Consider the following 23014-nt stretch of genomic DNA (forward strand, 5'->3'; position numbering starts at 1 on the left):
GTATCCAGTCATCTGAATAACACTGCTGTGAATAGCTGCATAAAACTCCCTGTATAGCCATGAGTAAGCCTAGGAGTAGGAAAAGGAGTACGTCAAGGCTGTATATTGTCACCCTGCTTATTTAACTTCTATGCAGAGTACATCATGAGAAACGCTGGGCTGGAAGAAGCACAAGCTGGAATCAAGATTGCCGGGAGAAATATCAATAACCTCAGATATGCAGATGACACCACCCTTATGGCAGAAAGTGAAGAGGAACTAAAAAGCCTCTTGATGAAAGTGAAAGAGAGTGAAAAACTTGGCTTAAAGCTCAACATTCAGAAAACGAAGATCATGGCATCTGGTCCCATCACTTCATGGGAAAGAGATGGGGAAACAGGGGAACCAATGTCAGACTTTATTTTTGGGGGCTCCAAAATCACTGCAAATGGTGACTGCAGCCATGAAATTAAAAGACGCTTTCTCCTTGGAAGGAAAGTTATGACCAACCTAGACAGCATATTCAAAAGCAGACACATTACTTTGCCAACAAAGGTCCGTTTAGTCAAGGCTATGGTTTTTCCAGTGGTCATGTATGGATGGGAGAGTTGGACTGTGAAGAAGGCTGAGTGCCGAAGAATTGATGCTTTTGAACTGTGGTGTTAGAGAAGACTCTTGAGAGTCCCTTGGACTGCAAGGAGATCCAACCAGTCCATTCTGAAGGAGATCAGTCCTGGGTGTTCTTTGGAAGGAATGATGCTAAAGCTGAAACTCCAGTACTTTGGCCACCTCATGCAAAGAGTTGACTCATTGGAAAAGACTCTGACGCTGGGAGAGATTGGGGGCAGGAGGAGAAGGGAACGACAGAGGATGAGATGGCTGGATGGCATCACCGACTCGATGGACATGAGTTTGGGTGAACTCTGGGAGTTGGTGATGGACAGGGAGGCCTGGTGTGCTGCAATTCATGGGGTCACAAAGTCGGACACGACTGAGCAACTGAACTGAAGCCTAGGAGTAGAACGGCTAGACGGCAGATGTATGTTTCATGATGTAACACGTTGCCAAGCTATTTTCCAAAGTGGCTGCATCTCTATACATTCCCACCAGCCACACATGACAGTTCCAGTTGTTCCAGTCACACCAACACTTGCTACAGTCAGTTTTTTTGAAATTTTAGCCATTTCAATTACTAGTTTCTTTTTTATTTGCATTTCCCTGATGATGTTAAACATCTTCTCATGTGCTTATTTATCTTTTTTAGGAAAATGTATGATCAAATCTCTTGTCTATTTTTAAAAATTGGGTTGTCAAGTTATAAGAAATTTTATAGATTTTTTGCTAGATACAAACCCTTTGAAAAGCATTATTTTTTATGGTTGTACCTCACTTCATTACTGAAATGTGAGGATCTGCTTACAACAGGATTGGGAAGGAACCAATGACAGTCTGTGTGTTCTTAAATCTTGCTAAGTTGGACACTGCTGCCCTGATTCAAGGTAGGAATATGGTCTCAGTCTCAGGTGCCACAAAAACTCCATAAACATAATTTCTGTCTATCCTTGTTAGCTATTTCTACGGGGACTTTTAGAGTTTTACATTTTATTTTGTTTCCTATCTCATCTTGGTGATAATTAAGAACTTTTTTCAAACATTTCATCTAGCTTTTGAAATACATGGTACTTACTGGGGGATTCTAAATCAAAATATTAAAGTAAGTTAGGGGGTAAGACAAGACAGACTGGCAGAAGCTTAGCTTCAGAAGAGAGATCTAATACCTCCCTATAAAATACAACAGAAACTAGTAGCTCTACAGAGTATTTAAAACCATGACTTTATAACGCTGACCACAATAAAATGTGGGGGCTAGGGCAAAAGTAAGCTTTATACTGTTTAACATTCACAGGGCCCTGGTGCCAGTGTCTCCCTTTAAACTCTTCTAGCTGTCTCCAAGTATCCACTCTCAAATATTTTGAATATGTGTGCATTTTTCCTTTAAATGACTTCAAAGGCTGTAACTACTAGACCATCACTGATTCTTAAAGGTTTTCTAAAAATGCTGTTATATTATTGTTTCCCAATGATGAACACCCATCAAATGTCAAAAAATAAAAATCCTGAGTTAACCTCAAACATGTGCTCTAATCAGCTCTCTCGTTTCCTCAGGGCAAACAGCAGGATCCTGGATTGCAGAAGTGATGGCGATGGCGAAAGCTCTGACATGTGAGGAGCATTTCTGATTCTCTGGACTGGCTCTCCCGCTGGCCTTCAGGGACAAGGCAGCTTCACACAGACACCCCATGTGTGTGGTACAAGCTGGCTGGATGTGGGAATGGTAGTATCACCCATGGAACCAGACACTGCTTTCTACTTTATTCAACATCAATGCACAAGTGGACTTCCTGTGCGGACGACTAAAGGGCATCCAGGAGAAGAGAAAGACCCTCGGGGAGACAACCCCACAGCAGAGACTCATCTTCACAAAAACGGCTCAATGTTGATTTCCACGCAGGAGCAGGGCATAGTCAGCTCGAACTTGGTGATAACGTCGGGATGAAGGACCCCCAGCTTCCCGATGCTCTGGCCCCGGGCAAAGATCTCTGCACATCGCCCAGGGAAGAACACAGGGCCTGCAAGACAGGGAGAGGAGAATCAGTGCTTCTCCAGGCAAAAATGTCAATAGACATATAACACTGAAAGCTTGCTAGTCGCCTTTAAAAAATAACTGTTCTTTAAACTCCTGGCCATGAAACCAGAGTGCTCCCTTGCGCTTTCTGGTTTCTTCTTAAAATGTACTTCTTAAAAAGAAGCATTTTCTTCAAGACACCCTTATAAGGAAAAGTTTAGGGGCAAACCTGAAAATGGGGACCCTGTGTTTTTATTGCAGTGGTCCAGACAGGATGAAGAGGAGGAGACTGAAGGAGCGGAGCTGGGAGGAGACTTGGGGAGGGGATGTGTGCAGACGTGGAACTGCTCTGAAAGAGGACAAAGGGGAAATGAAATGTAAGACCAACCCCCACTGTGCCTGCAAAGAACCTGTTCTGAAACAGGTTCTTCATAGTAACACTTTCTGGATGCAGAGTCTACACTGAATTCACGTCCTGTTCGGAACAGCACTCTTTTCTACCTCATTCCACAGAGAAACACAAGCTGCGCTGTCTTTGGCAGGCGCGGGCCTTGGACCAGAATGTGACCCGCATTCCTGTGGGCAAGAGAACCTTCTGAGCAGTTCTGGCACATCTACTGTAAACCGCGGCAAAGGCCAGCCCCAACACAGGGCTAGCCTGACCCCTGATTTACTCAAGACAGGTAGAAAGTTCCCTCTTCATTTGGGTGCCAATGACATGGATATGGCTGACTAACCCAGAAACAGTTCTTAAGGTTTAAACAGCCAAAAGACGAGCAGACAGACACCCAGGCCCCCGCACAGTCATGCCGCAACGCTCCATGCTCTGCTGAGGGAAAGCGAAGCCTGACTCGTTTCTCTCACCACCAGCTTGAAAACGGATCAGGTCCGCAGCTCCCCACTGACTCAACCAAAACGTCTACTCGTATGAACTATAAAAACCCCGGGCCACAAGCCTCCAGCCTGCCGTTTCTGAGCGAGTGCATTATTTATGAAAGAGTAGAAACAGAGTCTCTGCTAATGGCTCCAAGGTCAGGACGATGAAGAAACACAGAATTGGCGTGTATGTGGGGGGGAGTTAGCATCAAGTCAGAGTCTGCTAGAGACTTAGGAAGGAAGGATGTTTGTTTCCATTCCTGAAAAACATTTTTAACTATCATTCTTAAAGAACCCCAAAGCAACCCAGCTGAAATATAAGGTGGTCTGCTTCTCATATCTCCCCAAACTAAGTAATTTTGCTTTACTATTAAAAGCAAGAATTTCAATGAACTGCATTTGAAGTTCATAATGGTTTGGCTGTGTGCATTAATCCACACTTGGAGAGAGGGGTCACACGAAATAATACAGAAAGCATACTCATTCATAATTATGGTATTAGTGACATACAAACACTGTTAAATCTGACAAAGATCGCATGTTTTAATTCTGTCAAAATAAAAACCTAACTTAAAAGACAAAACCAGGCCAAACAAACTTAAGTTTGACTTTGCTGGCAGTCCAGTGGTTAAGAATCAGTGCTCCCAATAGAGGGGATATGGGTTCAGTTCCTGGTTGGGGAACTAAGATTCCACATGCCATACAATGCAACCAAACAAAAAAAAAAACACAAGACCACCCTCTCTCACACCAAATACATCTTCAAATGACAAGTATTTAAAAGTGTTGGTGGTAAAAAAAAAATAAATAAAATAAAAGTGTTGGTGGTGAGCAGTATAATCAAGAATTGTAGAGTTACAACCCTTACATAGAATTCTATCTGAATAAACTACAGTATCTAAAAAAGCCTATTTTTAAAGGCCATTCAGAGAGGAAGTTTTGAAGAACTTTCCTGATAACCTTGTTATGTTTAGGAATCCTCACTGTACCAAAATCCTTCCTTTTTATCTGTCTTCCAATTCCAATTTGATTGGATTCATTTTAACTGAAGCATAAAACCAAACTATTTTAGAATCTAAGCCAGATGTGCTGGTTCTACAATGTTAGCAAAATAAAGCCAGAGAGATAAGAACTTTGAATTTTTAGTTCATAAAACAACTTTTCAAATCAGCACTTTTTTAAGCAAAATTCAGTGACGTTCTTCTTTAGCTAGCAAGCATGACATCGCCAGCTGGCCCTCTCTCCAGAAGTTGGCACCAAACTCTACTGGAGCTCACTAACTGGTTAAAAACTTGATCAAACAAAAACATTTATATCACCAAAGAGAATGTTCCTCCTTTCCAAAGAAAGACAAAAAGAACGGAAAATCATATCATGCATTATTTCAAATATATCCAAGTGTGGGAACATTGTCAATGACACCAATGTCAAAAGTCTCAGCCTCCACAACTGCCTGGGGTCAGGGGGCCTCCCTGCAGAGGAGCCGCTGCCCAGCGCAGGGGCTCCCAAGGGGATCCTCCACCCTCTCATCCAATGCCGATCCTCCCCTGCCCATCCACACGTAAAAACTAAACCCAATGGTGGGGTTTCTGTATAACTTCACTGTGCCAAAAACCGTTTTAAAGCGTGATGACAATTTTCACTTTTCTTGCCCTTTTTCATGTCTAACAAAGTCTTAACATGTTTTGATTGATGCCTCTGTTAAGTTAGCAGAAGGCTGAAGGTCTCTCTTCTCCAGACATAAGTTGAGAGGCACACAAAAGTGCCTTCAAGTTTGTAAGGGGTACAGAGAGACACTGTGCCACCTGACTGATGCTATATGTGAACCAGACATACTGAAAGAAAATTTCAAGTTACTACAACATAAGCATTTCTTAGTGCTTTTAAAAAGTCTTTATGGTTCAAACCAAACTTTGCAGGCAGAACTGAATGGCTTCAAAGAAGGCCGGATGAGAGAGAGAAGTGCTTCACTAACAACAACAAAAAGTGAACACGCCCCCGCTAAGGCAATTAAGGCCGAGTTCAAAGATGCCCGCGCCCCCTTCATCAGCAGGAGGGGCGCTCAGCACATCAGTGCGCTCCAGCCAGAACCCAGGCAACCTGAATCGGTCTTTCCAGAAGTAAAAGAAATCACATCTGAGTGGAACCTAAATATGGGTCTAAGCTTATGAAAAATCAGACCTGGATGATAGCCGGAGGCCCCTTTAATCTCACCGGCAAACAAAATTATTTCTGGAGAAAGAGAAGCCTACTGTGTCTAGAATCATAAAGTTGTTAAATTCAAGGGAAACCATGCTGCCTTGTGAATGGGAATTCTGAAACGTGAATTCTACAAACTGCCTTCTTTTAATCATTCATTTAAGCCCAGAGTTCCTGGTTTACTGTTGTACCAAGGTACATAAATACTACAGTTTTCAACCTGTGCCCAAAACCTCTCCAGCCAAAAAGCCTCTCAGCCCAGTTTTCTACCCAGTTCTTTATACTGATTAAACCCTCAGCTTTGATGGTATCCATCACAGCAAAATGGCTTCCAACGGAAAAACAGATTTGGGGAAAATAAGTGTTCTCTGTTGAAATACATGTGGAAGCCCAGACAAAAGAAACGTCAGTTAAGCACAAACAAGAATTTAATTTTCAGAACTTAGTGGGGTGTAAGTAAGTCCCTTAATTAAAGCTTTTGTAGCATCTCCTCCAGGTCTGTAATTGTCTCCCTGTGCTGAAACGGCAGGACCACTGTGAGGACCTTGGGGGAATTCTTGGGCCAGTAATCCGGCACAGCACCCAGTCTTTAGCACATTTTCTGGCTAATTGACCTTCAAAGAGTTTGTGAGCTCCCTCTCTTACTCGTTGCCAAACACCTTTCACAGTTTCTTTTTGCCCTCGTCTTTCTTTTGGAGTAATATTATAGGCCCGAAGTTTGGATAAGCTTGACGCATAGAGTTTATTCCTGTAATTGTGTGAAGCATCGGAAGCAGAAGCTTAAGGCGGTAACTGAGCAGATCCCTAATCTGAAAGCTCCTTGGTGTTATCAAGCATGAAGCTCTTACTTCCTTAATCTTTAACACCCCCGTCCACTGCCCACCCACCACCCCCCTGCCCGCCATCGATTGTTTTCAACTAATTCATTTGGTACTTTATTTAATCCATCTCTAAAAATCACCTACTTGTACAGTTTTACTTTTCCCTTTCTTCACATTACTAGTATATGCTTTGAGGTTCACACCCACATATTGTAACTGCCAGCAATCTGGTACTTTATCATTCAAATTTTCCATAAGAAAAAGAACAAAATTAAAAGGAGGGTGAAGAACACCGGAGAAGGAATGTTGGTATATCATACACATCACAGCAAGTAACAGAAGCTATTATCATGAGCTTTAATAAAAATAACCATCCGTAAGCCCCAAACACAAAATGCAAAGTTATGTAGATAGAGTAAGCTACTGAGCCGAGAGAAAGTGTTTTAAATCTGTTCTAAAGTGTTTTAAATCTGACTATGTAAATAATATGGGGTGGGAGGAAGGAGAAAGGAAAAATCACCTAACAGGCTGACTCTCGGGCCAGCACCCACCCAAACCAAATCCTTTCCATCTACCAAGTCCCTAAATCTACAACTAGATATATATAAAATTATCCAGTCCGAGGTCCAATAACCCGGCCTAGGAAATCACACGAAAGGAAAAAAAAAAAAAACCCAGTGTTCCATTTCTGGAGGGAAACTGACAGACGCGGTGACGGGCCAAGAGCAGAATGGGGCTCTGATCATAATTTTCCACAAAGGACTTTTTCCTGGTTTCCCCCCACTTTTTCATAAGGTAGTTACTACGCCTTACTATGTTGCCAGCACATCAACCACACCTTCCTTTTCTAAATAATTTAAAGGAAAAAAGAAGACAAAATACAGGGCTTAAGGAAACTGACCACACACTTATGTGAGCAAGGTATCGTTCTTAAGGGTTGTGGTTCTCAAAGTTTTAGAAGCAGTAGTTTTTTTTTATTGTTTTCTGGAGTGCCTCAATGCAATGAGGGAGCACCCAAGGGGGAAAGGCACAATACAGGTAAGACATTAACTCATAAAAAGAAAAGGTTTAGGAACATCAGGAGGAAAAACTGCTGTAACTACCATGATATAAACACACACTTTTTTTTCAGATCTTAGTATACTCCAGATTGGAAGAAAAGTTCTCTGCAAAGACCATTTAATTTGTAAGTGGAGACTAAATAATTTCCAACTGGTAATATAAAACACCCATTTTCCCCAGACACACAGAAGTCTTCACCTTACATCTGATGTGAAATATTTATGGCACCTAAAGTCTTTAAAGAGAGGGGGCCTAATCCCTTGAGTGTAATGGCTATCTTTCATCCCTTTCTGAAGATCAAAAGAAAGAAAAGCCCCGTACACAACTTTACAGTGCTAATCCCAACACACCTGCAGACATCATTAACCCTTAAGTCAGAGGCAACTGGACAGGAGAGCAGTGCCAGGCCCACTTACCCCCACCGCACGGGCTCAGAGAGGGAGCCGGCCCACTTACCCCCACCGCACGGGCTCAGAGAGGGAGCCTGTGCTCACAGTGACATTCTATCAATCAGTTCAGTTCAGTCATCAGTCGAGTCTGACTCTTTGCAACCCAAAGGACTGCAGCACGCCACGCTTCCCTGTCCATCACCAACTCCCGGAGCTTACTCAAACTCATGTTCATTGAGTTGGTGATGCCATCCAACCATCTCATCCTCTGTCGTCCCTTTCTCCTCCCACCTTCAATCTTTCCTAGCATCAGGGTCTTTTCCAATTAGTCAGTTCTTAGCATCAAGTGGCCAAAGTATTGGAGTTTCAGCATCAGTCCTTCCAATGAATATTCAAGACTGATTTTCCCTTAGGATTGACTGGTTGGGTCTCCTTGCAGTCCAAGGGACTCTCAAGAGTCTTCTCCAACACTACAGTTCAAAAGCATCAATTCTTCAGCGCTTAGCTTTCTTCATAGTCCAACTCTCACATCCATACACGACCACTGGAAAAACCATAGCTTTGACTAGATGGACCTTTGTTGGCAAAGTAATGTGTCTGCTTTTTAATATGCTGTCTAGGTTGGTCATAGCTTTTCTTCTAAGGAGCAAGTGTTTTTTAAAAATAAAGTCTGTCACTGTTTCCATTGTTGCCCCATCTATTTACCATGAAGTGAAGGGACTGGATGCCATGATCTTAGTTTTCTGAATGTTGAGTTTTAAGCCAAATTTTTCACTCTCTTCTTTTGCTTTCATCAAGAGGCTTTTTAGTTCTTCTTCACTTTCTGCCATAAGGGTGGTGTAGTCTGCATATCTGAGGTTATTGATGTTTTTCCCAGTTGATTGATGTTTTTCCCAGTTGATTCCCAAGATTGTTGATTCCCAGAATCAACAATCTTGATTCCAGCTTTTGCTTCATCCAGCCCGGCATTTCACATGATGTATTCTGTATATAAGTTAAGTAAGCAGGGTGACAATATACAGCCTTGACACAGTCAAAGGCTTTGGCGTAGCCAATAAAACAGAAGTAGATGTTTTTCTGGAACTCTTGCTTTTTTGGTGATCCAACGGATGTTGGCAATTTGATCTCTGGGTCCTCTGCCTTTTCTAAAACCAGCTTGAACATCTGGAAGTTCACGGTTCACGTATTGCTGAAGCCTGGCTTGGGAGAATTTTGAGTATTACTTTGCTAATGTGTGAGATGAGTGTAATTCTATCAACAGGACAGGGCAAAATCTGCCCTGCTAATAAGGACTGGGTTCTGTCAGGCTTTGTGCTTAAAAAGGAAATCAGCAAAGTCCAGACTACCTAGCTTCTAACTAATGGAGAAATGTCTTCAACAAGGAACCACTTTTTTTAATAGATCACCACAATCACTTTATGACTAAACATTTAGAATCGTGACTGCAAAATTTTCCAGTTTTACTTAGTATAAGGAAATTTATAATTTATTTCCATGGCTATTGCCTTTTGATATCTGTCGTTTTATTTACTTTTTTTATTACGGTGTAACTGACCTACAACACCGTGTTAGTTCTGGGTGCACAGAATGGTGACTCAGTATTTCTATACATCACAAAGTGATCACCACTCTTAGAATCTATTTTAAAATCTAATCTTAGCTATGTTTCTCTCATCCACACCAAGGAAAGACTGGGGGCTGGAGGAGAAGGGGGTGACAGAGGATGAGATGGTTGGATGGCATCACCCACTCAATGGACATGAGTTTGAGCAAACTCCAGCAGACTGTGATGGACAGGGAAGCCTGGCGCACTGCAGTCCACGGGGTCGCAGAGTCAGACACGACTGAGCGACTGAACAACAACAACAAAGTCAAAGAAACAGATCCAACATGGAGTCAGGTTTCACTCTTTTCCCTGTTACAGGCTTACTGCTGAGGCTCACAAGGGAGGAGGAAAGCAGAGCACAGAGAAGCCAGGTAATGCAGGCAGCTGACCTGGAGAGACAGCTCCATGCTGGCACCTCGTCCCAGTCTTTGTGAAGGTTTGCCTGGCCTGGGTGCCCGAACTGCTCCTGAATCCTTGGCAGCAAATCCCGCATGTCTTTTACTTATGACCTGAGCGACTGAACAACAATTGTAAAATAACGCGCTCATCCTGTATCTGTCTTGCACTTAAATCATTTCCCCCCAAATTTTCACATTTCTTAAATGTTCATAGGACAGATGCAGAATCACAACTTCAAAAATAAAAGGTATAGATCATCCTGCTTTCCAGGGTCAATAAAATGGGTCTTTCCAACTCTTTCATCTTATGAAAACCTTTAAAGGACAGCAAAATATGCAGAATTTATTACTTTCTCCACAGTTATAGTGAAAGAATAAAAACAACAATAAAGAGACTATTCTATGCTAATTAAAGAAAGACTGGAAATGTTGTGTATTTGAGACTGTATCTATAACTTCACAATTATTTAACTTTTCAATTGAGACTTTTGGCCAACATGGAATAAACATAACTTCAAGCATGCCATTAGGACAGATGTGCTGTAGTTTCAGAATTAAATTTCAGCTGACAAGTAGGGCATGTTAGAAGAGAAAGAAGAGAATAATGAGATTGTGAAAACAAAGTACCCTACTTTCGACTCATCTTCCATCCCCAGTAAAGGGAGTGACTTGGTCCCAGTGCAGCCCTGGCCAAGCCCCCAAGGACAAGCAAGTTACAGATGGAAAAAGCAAAGCCCAAGAAGATTAGTGGACCTGCCCGAGGCAGGCAATAGTATAGGCCCAAGAGTGAGCGCCTCTGTGTGTGGCCTGAGGCACAGAGGGCCTATGAATAGTGTTTTCAAACTTTTGGTCAAGCTGTCCATTTCATGTGTGCAAACTTCTGGTTTAAAATTAAATAAAAAAACAACACTTAAATAAAAGGCCGACAACCGCTAGCCTTAGGACATAACATCATGCTCTGCAATATTATTAACATAATATAATACGGAGCTAGATACCTAGAGCTTTTCCAAGGAGAACGGCACTACGTGAGGAAAAAATCCCATCTAAGACAGGCTTCCTTAAAGAATAAGTTTCAGATTCCTGAAACAAGGCTGGAATAATCTGAGTGGATAAAGAAGCACCACAGTAACACCATCTAAAAAGGGGAAGAAAGCGCACTGTTACGTTAGACCCTATGGCAGAGCTACTTCTGACGCATTTAAACTCCTGCAGGATCTTAAAACTGGAAATGACCCTGGCGGTGATTCTGTCCATGCTTTATCTCAGATATAAGAAAATGGATACCAAAGAGGTTAAGAAAACCAGCCAGCCAGGTAACAGTCAAGCTGAGAACCCAGTTCCTTCTTGAGTCTGTGACTTTTAGCCAAAGATGACTTTCTGAAGGGCAGATCTAACATCTACCCTGAGGGAACTCTGGGGAGTGATCAGCCATTCTAAAATGTTTTCCCAAATTCTTAGTCTGCCCTGTACAGACAGGACAGATATTATCATTCCCATTTTACAGATGAAGAAACTGGCACAAAGGAATTAAGTCCTAAATCACCTGGGCTAACACTACAGAAGAACCTGACCCAACACACAGGACTTACTGTTACTATAACTCATCACGGTTGATACCTCACTGGCGATCATACCCCCCAGTGCCCAATAAAGTGTATTCTTCCCTTGCATTTTAGTAAGAGTCTGTATCATCTTAACATCTGCTTTTTCAGCTTAGTTTATATTTACATGTTTATCACATTCCATTAGATTTATATGTCATTTGCCAAATTGTTTTTCAAGTATTTAATCTTGGCGGTGTTTCCAGTTATTCACTATTACAAGTAGGGTCCTGTAACATATATGTTATTAATACCTTTTGCTCTTTCTTTGCTTCTTGCCTTTGCCAAAGGTAGTACCACACAAGTAAAACAATGCTAATTACTGTATAGCTCATAACATGTCAAAATGTTAAAACAATGGACTTTTAGCAATAGTAGGACCAACAAACCACAAACTAAATATAAGATCACACTAATGGTTGGATGGCATCACTGACTCAATGGACATGAGTTTGAGTAAGCTGCAGGAGTTGGTGATGGACAGGAAAGCCTGATGTGCTGCAGTGCATGCAGTCACAAAGAGTCGGATACAACTGAGCTACTGAACTGAACTGACCTTGTTCTGTACAACACTGATTGAAAAAAAAAGTCCCTTATATAATACCAACTACTTCCTTTTTTCAGTTCCACTGGTGGAACCGAAAAAAAAAAAAGCCATCAAAGAAGTCCAGGAAGATAATTCCAAGAGAAAACCTTTGTTCAGAGAATACAATTCATAAACAAGCTAGGAGCCTTTGGGAATTAAAAGAATGGGCAGAAACCCTTATCTTCTGGAAGAATACCAAGGCATAGTTAGTGGCTGCGATCAGAGAAGGCAATGGCAACCCACTCCAGTACTCTTGCTTGGAAAATCCCATGGACAGAGGAGCCTGGTAGGCTGCAGTCCATGGGGTCACTAAGAGTCAGGCACGACTGAGCGACTTCACTTTCACTTTTCACTTTCATGCATTGGAGAAGGAAATGGCAACCCACTCCAGTGTTCTTGCCTGGAGAATCCCAGCGACAGAGGAGCCTAGTGGGCTGCCGTCTATGGGGTCACACAGAGTCGGACACAAATGAAGTGACAGCAGCAGCAGTGGCTGCCATAACAACACTGATAAAACATTTAACAGCTACTGATGAATACTGGGCAAATCAAAACAGGAAATAGGAAGTTCTAGAGACATTCAGAGCGAGGCACTTTATCTGTTAATTTTGCTCAACTGTTTACTCCTTATGGCCAGCTTCAACATCGCTCAAAATAAAAATACTGTAACTAGTCACTGCTGCTGCTAAGTCGCTTCAGTCCTATCCGACTCTGTGCGACCCCAAAGACGGCAGCCCACCAGGCTCCCCCATTCCTGGGATTCTCCCCACAGTTTACTGTTTAAAGAAAGGCAAATAATTAATTAACGTCTATCTATTTGCTGATGCTTCCCTAGTGGCTCAGATGGTAAAGCGTCTGGCTGCAATGCAAGAAACCTGGGTTCGATCCCTGGGTCGGGAAGATCCCCTGGAGAAGGAAATGGCAACCCACTCCACTATTCTTGCCTGGAAAATCCCATGGACAGAGAAGCCTGACAGGCTACAGTCCATGGGTTGCAGAAAGTCAGATATGACTTAGCAACTAAACAACAACAACATTTGCTAATATAATGGGCTGTGTTGCTGTTTCCCACGTTTCTCCTTTCCCCTGTTCCTAAACATAAGGAAGTGTGTGCGCGGCTGTCAAACAGGTGTAGTTTCAGAAGGTGGAGAGAGTTTTTCTATTCCACTAAATTTGCCCCACCCTTTTTAAAGCTAATAACCTAACATTTCCATAAAGGGACCAAATTTTCTCCTTTCACAATGCGAAAGGGCTAAAAATTAAAGCAAGTTCACACTGGTATGTATCAACTGAACCTCAAGTCAGATCCTTTCTTGAAATGAAATTTTCTTTTTTTAAAAAAAGGCAGAGTGTTTACAATGAGAGTCCTGGAGGGGTAGGAAGGAATGGAAGAAGGAAAAACTAAGACGTAGGAAGGGCCACCCAGGCTGTAAGTGCTGGAGGGCTGGGGTCTGAAGACAAACTGCCCACCTTACACGCGGCCTATTTGGCCTCAAAGAGCTCCCAGCAGGACGATGACACTCCTGACCCTGACCCACGACCAACCCGGGCTGGTGGGTGCTTGGAGATGTTTCTAGGACGGGGACAGGTTGTCCAAGTCACCCAAGTGACTATTACACTTTATTTCTCAAGAGGGGGAGACTAGACCACAGCTAATGAACACTAGGATCAAAACCACAACAGGGACCTGCCTGAATGAAGTTAGACTGTCTGCCTGTCATTTATAGAAAATTATCAGGAATGCTTTAAATGAATGTCAATCTGTGGGATTCCTGCAATGATGTAATATATAGAAGGCTATCTCTCTAAGACAGCCTAACCAGGGGACAGAAGAAATGTGCTGACAGATGAAAGAAACTCAGAGAAGACAGATATTAATAGATATCTGATTAAGGTTCTGCTTCCATACTGCCCCAAAGTCCACAGTAAAATATGCATTTCTCATTTTTTAACAAAGCAGACTCTGAATTAATATGAGATTTACAAAATACCAGTGCAAGCATTGTTTAAGGCATTCTACAGTCTTGCCTGTTAAAAATACTGGGAAGATAATGGTCAAAAGGTACTTTATTGTAGGCTATGTTCTAAGTACAAAAAGAACTGAAGATAAAGCTTTAAACTGTTTCTAACAATTATTAGTAATAATAACTGATATTATTCTGAATAAAGATGGACAGAGTAATAATATAAATTCATCAGGAACCAAGATTTTCAACATAAAAAAAAAAAGCCCTTATAAAGCCCAACATATTAAGTAAAAATCCTCTAATCCTAAATATAAATTGGAACTGTCCACATGAAATCAATGCTTTTCTTTAAAAAACAGAACTTTTTTTTACAAAAAGGTTTTCCTCAGCTCTGCATTTTAAAAAGTCCTAGAAACAAAGACTCACTCAGTAGCAATGAGCAACCTTAGCACCTAGATTGTGATCTAGATTTGATTTCCCACTAAAGGAAACCAGGGCCACTTGGCAATATAGCTGACTCCAGGTTTGAGGCAGAAACTATATAAGATGAACCCAGAAATATATCTCCTATATTATAATCCACTTCCAAAAAAGCAACACCATATATAACTACTTTCTCCCTTTCACTTTAGTAAGAGCCTCCCTGCCAAGAAAAGTTTCTCAAGACTTACAAAGTCTTCTCCCCTCTTCCAGAATAATCTAGTCCTAAAGGGGCCAAGGAAAGCAGAGATCCCCACACTCGGGGTGGGCACTGGGTGTCAGAACTACAGGGGGCAGGGAGGGTACCCACAGATGAGAGGGGGCAGCCCCAAGTGGGCAGGCAAGAGGTCCCCAGAGTCTGAGAGTGAGTGATGAGCCAGGCAGACACTCAGGGTATGAAAGAGGGTTCAGTTACAAACAGGGGCAATGAGCAAGTAAGTGAATAAATTATGAATCATGGGAACCGGGTTTTTCACTATCGGAGAAGTGAGGTACAAATACCTAAAGGGAGAAAACTGTAATGAACCCTAAGGTGTTGAAGGGATGGAGATATTAATATGGGCTTATGGTTTTCAAAACACATAGATATAGGAGTAAATTAGTAGATACAGGTATGTCTGTGTGCACCTAGAAGCCTAAATCTTGGCTTTCAGACACCACTTCCCACTAAAAGGAACCAGGATGGAAAAATGGGACAATGGAAAGTTCAAGATAAGCCTGGAATATCTTCTTATGCCCAAAGCAAGAGAGTCCTAATAATAATAAAGAATAATAGGAACATGTTAAAAGGACACAGAAGCCAGCTTGAAGGGATTCCCACTGGCCAAAGTGAGGACAACATGAGCATCAGAATAAGTAACAGATTAAAAGACACTGCTCCTTGGAAGAAAAGCTATGACAAACCCAGACAGTATATTAAAAAGCAGAGACATCACTTGGCTGACAAACGTCCATCTAGTCAAAGCTATGGTTTTTCCAGTAGTCATGTACGGATGTGAGAGCTGGACCATAAAGAAGGCTGACTGCTGGATTAACTGATGCTTTTGAACTATGGTGCTGGGGAAGACTCTTGAGAGTCCCTTGGACTGCAAGGAGATCAAACCAGTCAATCCTAAAGGAAATCAACCTGAATATTCATTAGAAGGACTGCTGCTGAAGCTGAAGCTCCAATACTTTGGCCACCTGATGCAAAGAGCTGACTCACTGGAAAAGACCCTGAGGGGGTGACAGAGGATGAGATGGTTGGATGCAACTCAACGGAAATGAGTTTGAGCAAACTCCAGGAGATACTGGAGGACAGGAAAGCCTGGCGTGTTGCAGTCCATGGGGTCACAAAGAAGTGACTGAACAACAACAAAATACATTGGATAAAATAGGAAATAATTAATCTGTACTGAATAGATAAACATATAGGAACACTGATTAGGAAGAGAACATTTACATAATTTCAATGCTCTTCCCCTCAAAATGCTTATTAATTATAAGGGAGAGAGGAATAAGTTGACAGTAAAGAAATCCAGTAGACACAAGCTTGATCAAGGGATTAAAGTTAACTGCCTCAGCTGTGAGATAAATAGAAACTGGGTGCCACTGGCAGGATGCACCGAGAAGACAGCATTACTTCTGCAACATCCTTTCAAAGATGCCGAACTTGAATCTACTGGGAAGAAAACATCTGACAACCCCAACCTGAGGGACACACTATGAAATAAAAGTGTCAGGGTCATGAAAGTCAAGGTGAGACTATTCTAGAACTCTCCAGAAGGAGGCTAATGACATGACATGACAGCTAAAGGCAACAAGTGATTCTTTGATATAAAGGATAACTGATAAAACTTGCACATGGTGTAAGGATTAGATGGGGTTAACATGAACATGAAAGATATTTTTCTGGTTTTGATGATTACATTTTGGTTATGGAGGACACAATGTCCTTTGTAAAAAATATACACTAATGAATTAAGGGGTATAGGTTGGCAATTTACTCTCAAACAGTTCAGAAAAAAGTATTTTGTCTTGCGTCTGCTTTTTTTTTTAATAAGCTTGTAACTGTTTCAAAACTTTTATGGACGCTTTTGCACAGCAAAGGAAACCACAAACAAAATGAAAAGACAACCTACTGACTGAGAGAAAATATTTGCAAACAATGTGACTGACAAGGGATTAATGTCCAATATATACAAAATGATCATGCAACTCAGTAACAACAACAAAAATGAATAACCCAATAAAACTGGGCAGAAGACCTAAACAGACATGTTTCCAAAAACATACAGATAGCCAACAGGCACATGAAAATATGCTAAACACTGCTAATTAGCAGAGAAATGCAAATCAAAACTACAATGAGGTATCACATCACACTGGTCAGAAGGGCCATCAAAAAGTCTATGAATAATAAATGTTGGAGAAGGTGTGGAGAAAAACGAACAGGTACATCACTATGGAGAACAGTATGGAAGTTCCTTAGAAAACTAAAAGTAGAATTACTATATAATCCAGCAATCCCACTCCTAGGCATATATCTGAACAAAACTATAATTAAAATAGATACATGCACCCCAATGTTCATAGCAGCACTATTTACAATAGCCAAGACATGGAATCAACCTACTTGTCCATCAACAGATAAATGGACAAATAATATGTGGTATATAAAGTCAATGGAATACGACTCAGCCATAAAAGAATGAAATAATGCCATTTGCAGCAACATGGAAGGACCTAGAGAATATCATATTAAGAGAAGACAGCGAAAGACAAATATTCTATCACATGTGTCATCTAAAAAACAGTGCAAATGAACTGATTTACAAAACCAACTCAGAGAGAAAGAAAACAATTTTATGGCTACCAAAGGGGAAGGTGGTGGGATAAATTGGGAGTATGGGATTAACAGGTGCATACTACCATATATAAAATAAACAACAAGCATTTACTATACAGCACCGAGAACTATATTCAGTATCTTGTAAAAGCTATAATGGAAAAGAATCAGAAAAAGACAAAAAAAACCCCAAAAACCTGAGTAGTACAAATCACCCTAAAAACCATCTCAACTTTCAGGATTTGGGTCCCTGAAACTGCAAAATGAATTTCTTTTGCATCTCTTTGCATTTGGGCCACAGTCTTTTCTACAGAACAGTGGAAGCCAAGGTCTAAGAAGCAGAAAAAAGGAGTACACGGTGTTAAACAAAAATACCTTTCTCTCTCTTTTTTTGCCCAGCACATACAGTTAAACTGAAGGCCTTACAAATAGCTGTGAAAAGAAGAGAAGAGAAAAGCAAAGGAGAAAAGGAAAGATATAAGCATCTGAATGCAGAGATCCAAAGACCAGCAAGAAGAGATAAGAAAACCTTCCTCAGCGATCAATGCAAAGAAATAGAGGAAAACAACAAAACGGGAAAGACTAGAGATCTCTTCAAGAAAATTAGAGATACCAAGGGAACATTTCATGCAAAGATGGGCTCGATAAAGGACAGAAATGGTATGGACCTAACAGAAGCAGAAGATATTAAGAAGAGGTGGCAAGAATACACAGAACTGTACAAAAAAGATCTTCACGACCCAAATAATCACGATGGTATGACCACTGACCTAGAGCCAGACATCCTGGAATGTGAAGTCAAGTGGGCCTTAGAAAGCATCACTACGAACAAAGCTAGTGGAGGTGATGGAATTCCAGTTGAGCTCTTTCAAATCCTGAAAGATGATGCTGTGAAAGTGCTGCACTCAATATGCCAGCAAATTTGGAAAACTCAGCAGTGGCCACAGGACTGGAAAGGGTCAGTTTTCATTCCAATCCCAACAAAAGGCAATGCCAAAGAATGCTCAAACTACCACACAATTGCACTCATCTCACATGATAGTAAAGTAATGCTCAAAATTCTCCAAACCAGGCTTCAACAGTACGTGAACCGTGAACTTCCAGATATTCAAGCTGGTTTTAGAAAAGGCAGAGGAACCAGAGATCAAATTGCCAACATCCGCTGGATCATGGAAAAAGCAGGAGAGTTCCAGAAAAACATCTATTTCTGCTTTATTGACTATGCCAAAGCCTCTGACTGTGTGGATCACAATAAAATGTGGAAAATTCTGAAAGAGATGGGAATACCAGAACACCTGACCTGCCTCTTGAGAAATCTGTATGCAGGTCAGAAAGCAACAGTTAGAACTGGACATGGAACAACAGACTGGTTCCAAATAGGAAAAGGAGTACATCAAGATTGTATATTGTCACCCTGCTTATTTAAATTATATGCAGAGTACATCATGAGAAACGCTGGACTGGAAGAAACACAAGCTGGAATCAAGATTGCCGGGAGAAGTATCAATAACCTCAGATATGCAGATGACACCACCTTTCTGGCAGAAAGTGAAGAGGAACTAAAAAGCCTCTTGATGAAAGTGAAAGAGAGTGAAAAAGTTGGCTTAAAGCTCAACATTCAGAAAACGAAGATCATGGCATCCGGTCCTATCACTTCATGGGAAACAGATAGGGAAACAGTGGAGACAGTGTCAGACTTTATTTTGGGGGGCTCCAAAATCACTGCAGACGGTGACTGCAGCCATGAAATTAAAAGACGCTTACTCCTTGGAAGGAAAGTTATGACCAACCTAGACAGCATATTCAAAAGCGGAGACATTACTTTGTCAACAAAGGTCCATCTAGTCAAGGCTTTGGTTTTTCCTGTGGTCACGTATGGATGTGAGAGTTGGACTGTGAAGAAGGCTGAGCACCGAAGAATTGATGCTTTTGAACTGTGGTGTTGGAGAAGACTCTTGAGAGTCCCTTGGACTGCAAGGAGATCCAACCAGTCCATTCTGAAGGAGATCAGTCCTGGGATTTCTTTGGAAGGAATGATGCTAAAGCTGAAACTCCAGTACTTTGGCCACCTCCTTTGAAGAGCTGACTCATTGGAAAAAGACTCTGATGCTGGAAGGGATTGGGGGCAGGAGGAGAAGGGGATGACAGAGGATGAGATGGCTGGATGGCATCACCGACTCGATAGACGTGAGTCTGAGTGAACTCTGGGAGTTTGTGATGGACAGGGAGGCCTGGCGTGCTGTGATTCATGGGGTTGCAAAGAGTCGGACACAACTGAGCGACTGAACTGAACTGAACTGTACTCCGAAGTACACTGTAAGTCACAGCACGCACTTTCAATGGGGGATGAAAACCAGTTCTTGGTGGGGGAGGCAGGTATGAAAACAATCATATATTACAATGGTTTCCCAGCCTGGCTTGGAGAATTTTGAGCATTACTTTACTAGTGTGTGAGATGAGTACAATTGTGCAGTAGTTTGAACATTCTTTGGCATTGCCTTTCTTTGGGATTGGAATGAAAACTGACCTTTTCCAGTCCTGTGGCCACTGCTGAGTTTTCCAAATTTGCTGGCATATTGAGTGCAGCACTTTCACAGCATCATCTTTCAGGATTTGGAATAGCTCAACTGGAATTCCATCACCTCCACTAGCTTTGTTCGTAGTGATGCTTTCTAAGGCCCACTTGACTTCACATTCCAGGATGCCTGGCTCTAGGTCAGTGATCACACCATTGTGATTATCTGGGTCGTGAAGATCTTTTTTGTACAGAGACCCCCAAATCTGAACCCTACTTAACAAAACTGTTCTCCTTAGTATTCAGTTCGTCTCACTGGCTTGTCTTGGGCTTCACAGGAGCAGCACTGCCATGGAAAACATAGCTAATGTGTGCAAGACCAGTGCTCCATAACCACGGTGACAGATGGCTCAGGTCCTGTGACTGGAAGACTGTATCAAGTGCTCAACTTCGAGGTCATGTTAAGAGGCAACCTGCATGTGCCAGGAGCCACCATAGACTGCCTTGTGAATGTTGTTTATGTATGATCCCGAGAGCTTCTGTACATAGCTCAGGCTTTGAGAATTAAATAAAAATGTTTCTAATTTAAAGAGTTATTATGCAACACATCATTAAGTACATCAAGTGCTATGCTAAGTCACTTCAGTCATTTCCGACTCTGTGCGACCCCATAGACAGCAGCCTACCAGGCTCCCCCATCCCTGGGATTCTCCAGGCAAGAACACTGGAGTGGGTTGCCATTTCCTTCTCCAATGCATGAAAGTGAAAAGTGAAAGTGAAGTCGTTCAGTCGTGTCCGACTCTTAGCGACCCCATGGATTGCAGCCTAACAGGCTCCTCCGTCCATGGGATTTTCCAAGCAAGAGTACTGGAGTGGGGTGCCACTGGACTGAAAAAACATCAACATACCTGACTATCAGGGGCTTCCCTGATGGCTAAGAGGGTAAAGAATCTGCCTGCAATGCAGGAGACCTGGGTTTGATCCCTGGGTTGGGAAGATCCTGTGGAGAAGGGAATGGCTATCCACTCCAGTATTCTGGCCTGGAGAATTCCATGGACAGAGGAACCTGGCGGGCTACAGTCCATGGGATCGCAGAGTTGAACATGACTGAGCAACTAACATTTTCACCTGACTACCAGCTAATTAAAAGTTATCTTCTCTTATCAAGGAAAAGTTAAATTCACTGAAAATACTTTTTAAGAAAATTTTCAAATGTTTTACCTTCACTGGAAAAGTGAGTTTTGAATCTTTTTAAAAAACTTTTGATTACAGTTATGTATTAAAATCAATTGCCAACTGGCATGTATAATTTGATACACTACAATTTATTCAAGAGTATAACATTAAAGGCTATGCAGCAGATACAAAGTTAAAGGTTAGTAGTTTTTTCATGCAAGCTGCTAGGCTTGAAGGATCTCAGTTCCCCAACCAGGGATTGAACCTGGGTTGCAGCAGTGAAAGCCCAGAGTCCTAACTACTAGGTCACCAGAATTTCCTAATTTAACTCTTGACTTAAAAGTACTTACTTATTCTTAACCCTGAACTGAATTTTAAAAATAAGATTTATACTTTTTTAATGTTTGAAGCCCAGATATTCATGGAGTACATAATAAATATGCAGTATATCTGTAGTATTAACGTTTTCAGTTCAGTTCAGTCACTGAGTCACGTCCAACTCTTTGCAACCCCATGGACTGCAGCACACCAGTCTGCATATCTGGGCTTCATACATAAAAAAGTATAAACCTTATTTTTAAAATTCAGTTCAGGGTTAAGAATAAGTAAGTACTTTTAAGTCAACAGTTAAATTAGAAAATTCTGGTGACCTAGTAGTTAGGACTCTGGGCTTTCACTGCTGCAACCCAGGTTCAATCCCTGGTTGGGGAACTGAGATCCTTCAAGTCTAGCAGCTTGCATGAAAAAACTACAAACATTTAACTTTGTATCTGCTGCACAGCTTTTAGTGTTATACTCTTGTATAAACTGTTATAAATTAACATTTTATGGAGGGGCAATTAGGAAAAAAGTCTAAAACGTTTCTTAAGGCAGTGATAATAAAAAGAACTTGAGACACACTGTGTTTAAGTAAGATCTATCAGGTAGGAAAGTGAGCCTACCAAGACATTCAAGTGGGACATGGTGTGCAGCACCCACCTTAGCACTGAGTTGTCAAGTGGGTTCCACGGCTCACCAACAGCACGGGGTGTTGAGCACACGTGGAGAGAACTTTGCCTCATAGCATAAGAGGGAGTGAGGCAAGGAAACAAACAAGCACAAGAACACAATCTCCCTCATGGTCCAGTGGTTAAGAATCTGCCTGCCAGTGCAAGGGACATGCAGTTCAATCCCTGGTCCAGAAGGATCCCATGTGCCTCGGAGCAACCAAGCCCAAGTACGGCAACTCCTGAGCCTGCATTCTAGAACCTCCGACCAAAATAAGAGAAGCCATTGCAACAAGAAACCTATGCACTGCAACTAGAGAGTAGCTCCTGCTTGCCGCAACTAGAGAAAAGCTCTCACAGCAATGAAAACCCAGCGCAGCCAAAAAGAACACTTTCTATAAATAGATAAAAAGTAAAAACAAACAAAGGAAACACAGGACTAAGTGAACCATGATCACAGCTGAGGCTTTTATGAGCACCTTGGCCCCATGTCATCCTGCTGCTTGGATGTGGGGTGATCCCTGCTGATGCATTTAATACTGCTCTTAAGAAAGCCCACAAAGAAGATAACAAAAACGGCAATATCTGAAAGCCTGCCTCCAACACCAAAAAAGTAGAGAATCAGAAGATACAAAAAAGCAGAGAATCAGAGGATGAAGGACATTTTTTTACACAGAGTAACAAGGTCAGAAGCGCACAAACTTCCAAACATTTTTTCTTTTAAACTTGGTGCCTTAACAGTCTTTGTTGACAATAACTAAAAATTTGGAGATGCCATAAAGATCACTCCTTCTTCCAGTCTAGACGTCTTGTATAAATGGGACTATAAACGGAACACTTTTACTCCAACAAACTGTTCAATATATATGATTCTCGTGTATTTCCAAGCTCATGTTATACTAAAAACCAGTGTGAAG

General features: G+C 41.7%; 1 protein-coding gene across 1 annotated transcript in view; it reads right to left on the bottom strand.

The window, feature by feature from the left end:
- Positions 1–2337: 2337 nt before the first annotated feature.
- The window catches only part of FARSB (phenylalanyl-tRNA synthetase subunit beta), a 73943-nt gene continuing 53266 nt past the window's right edge, over positions 2338–23014 (bottom strand). The window contains 1 exon segment of the mRNA NM_001105021.2: positions 2338–2609. Within this exon segment, the coding sequence (NP_001098491.1) occupies positions 2458–2609 (152 nt within the window). The 3' untranslated portion in view covers positions 2338–2457.

Source organism: Bos taurus, chromosome 2 (assembly GCF_002263795.3).
Source record: "Bos taurus isolate L1 Dominette 01449 registration number 42190680 breed Hereford chromosome 2, ARS-UCD2.0, whole genome shotgun sequence".
NCBI classification, from domain to species: Eukaryota; Metazoa; Chordata; class Mammalia; order Artiodactyla; family Bovidae; genus Bos; species Bos taurus.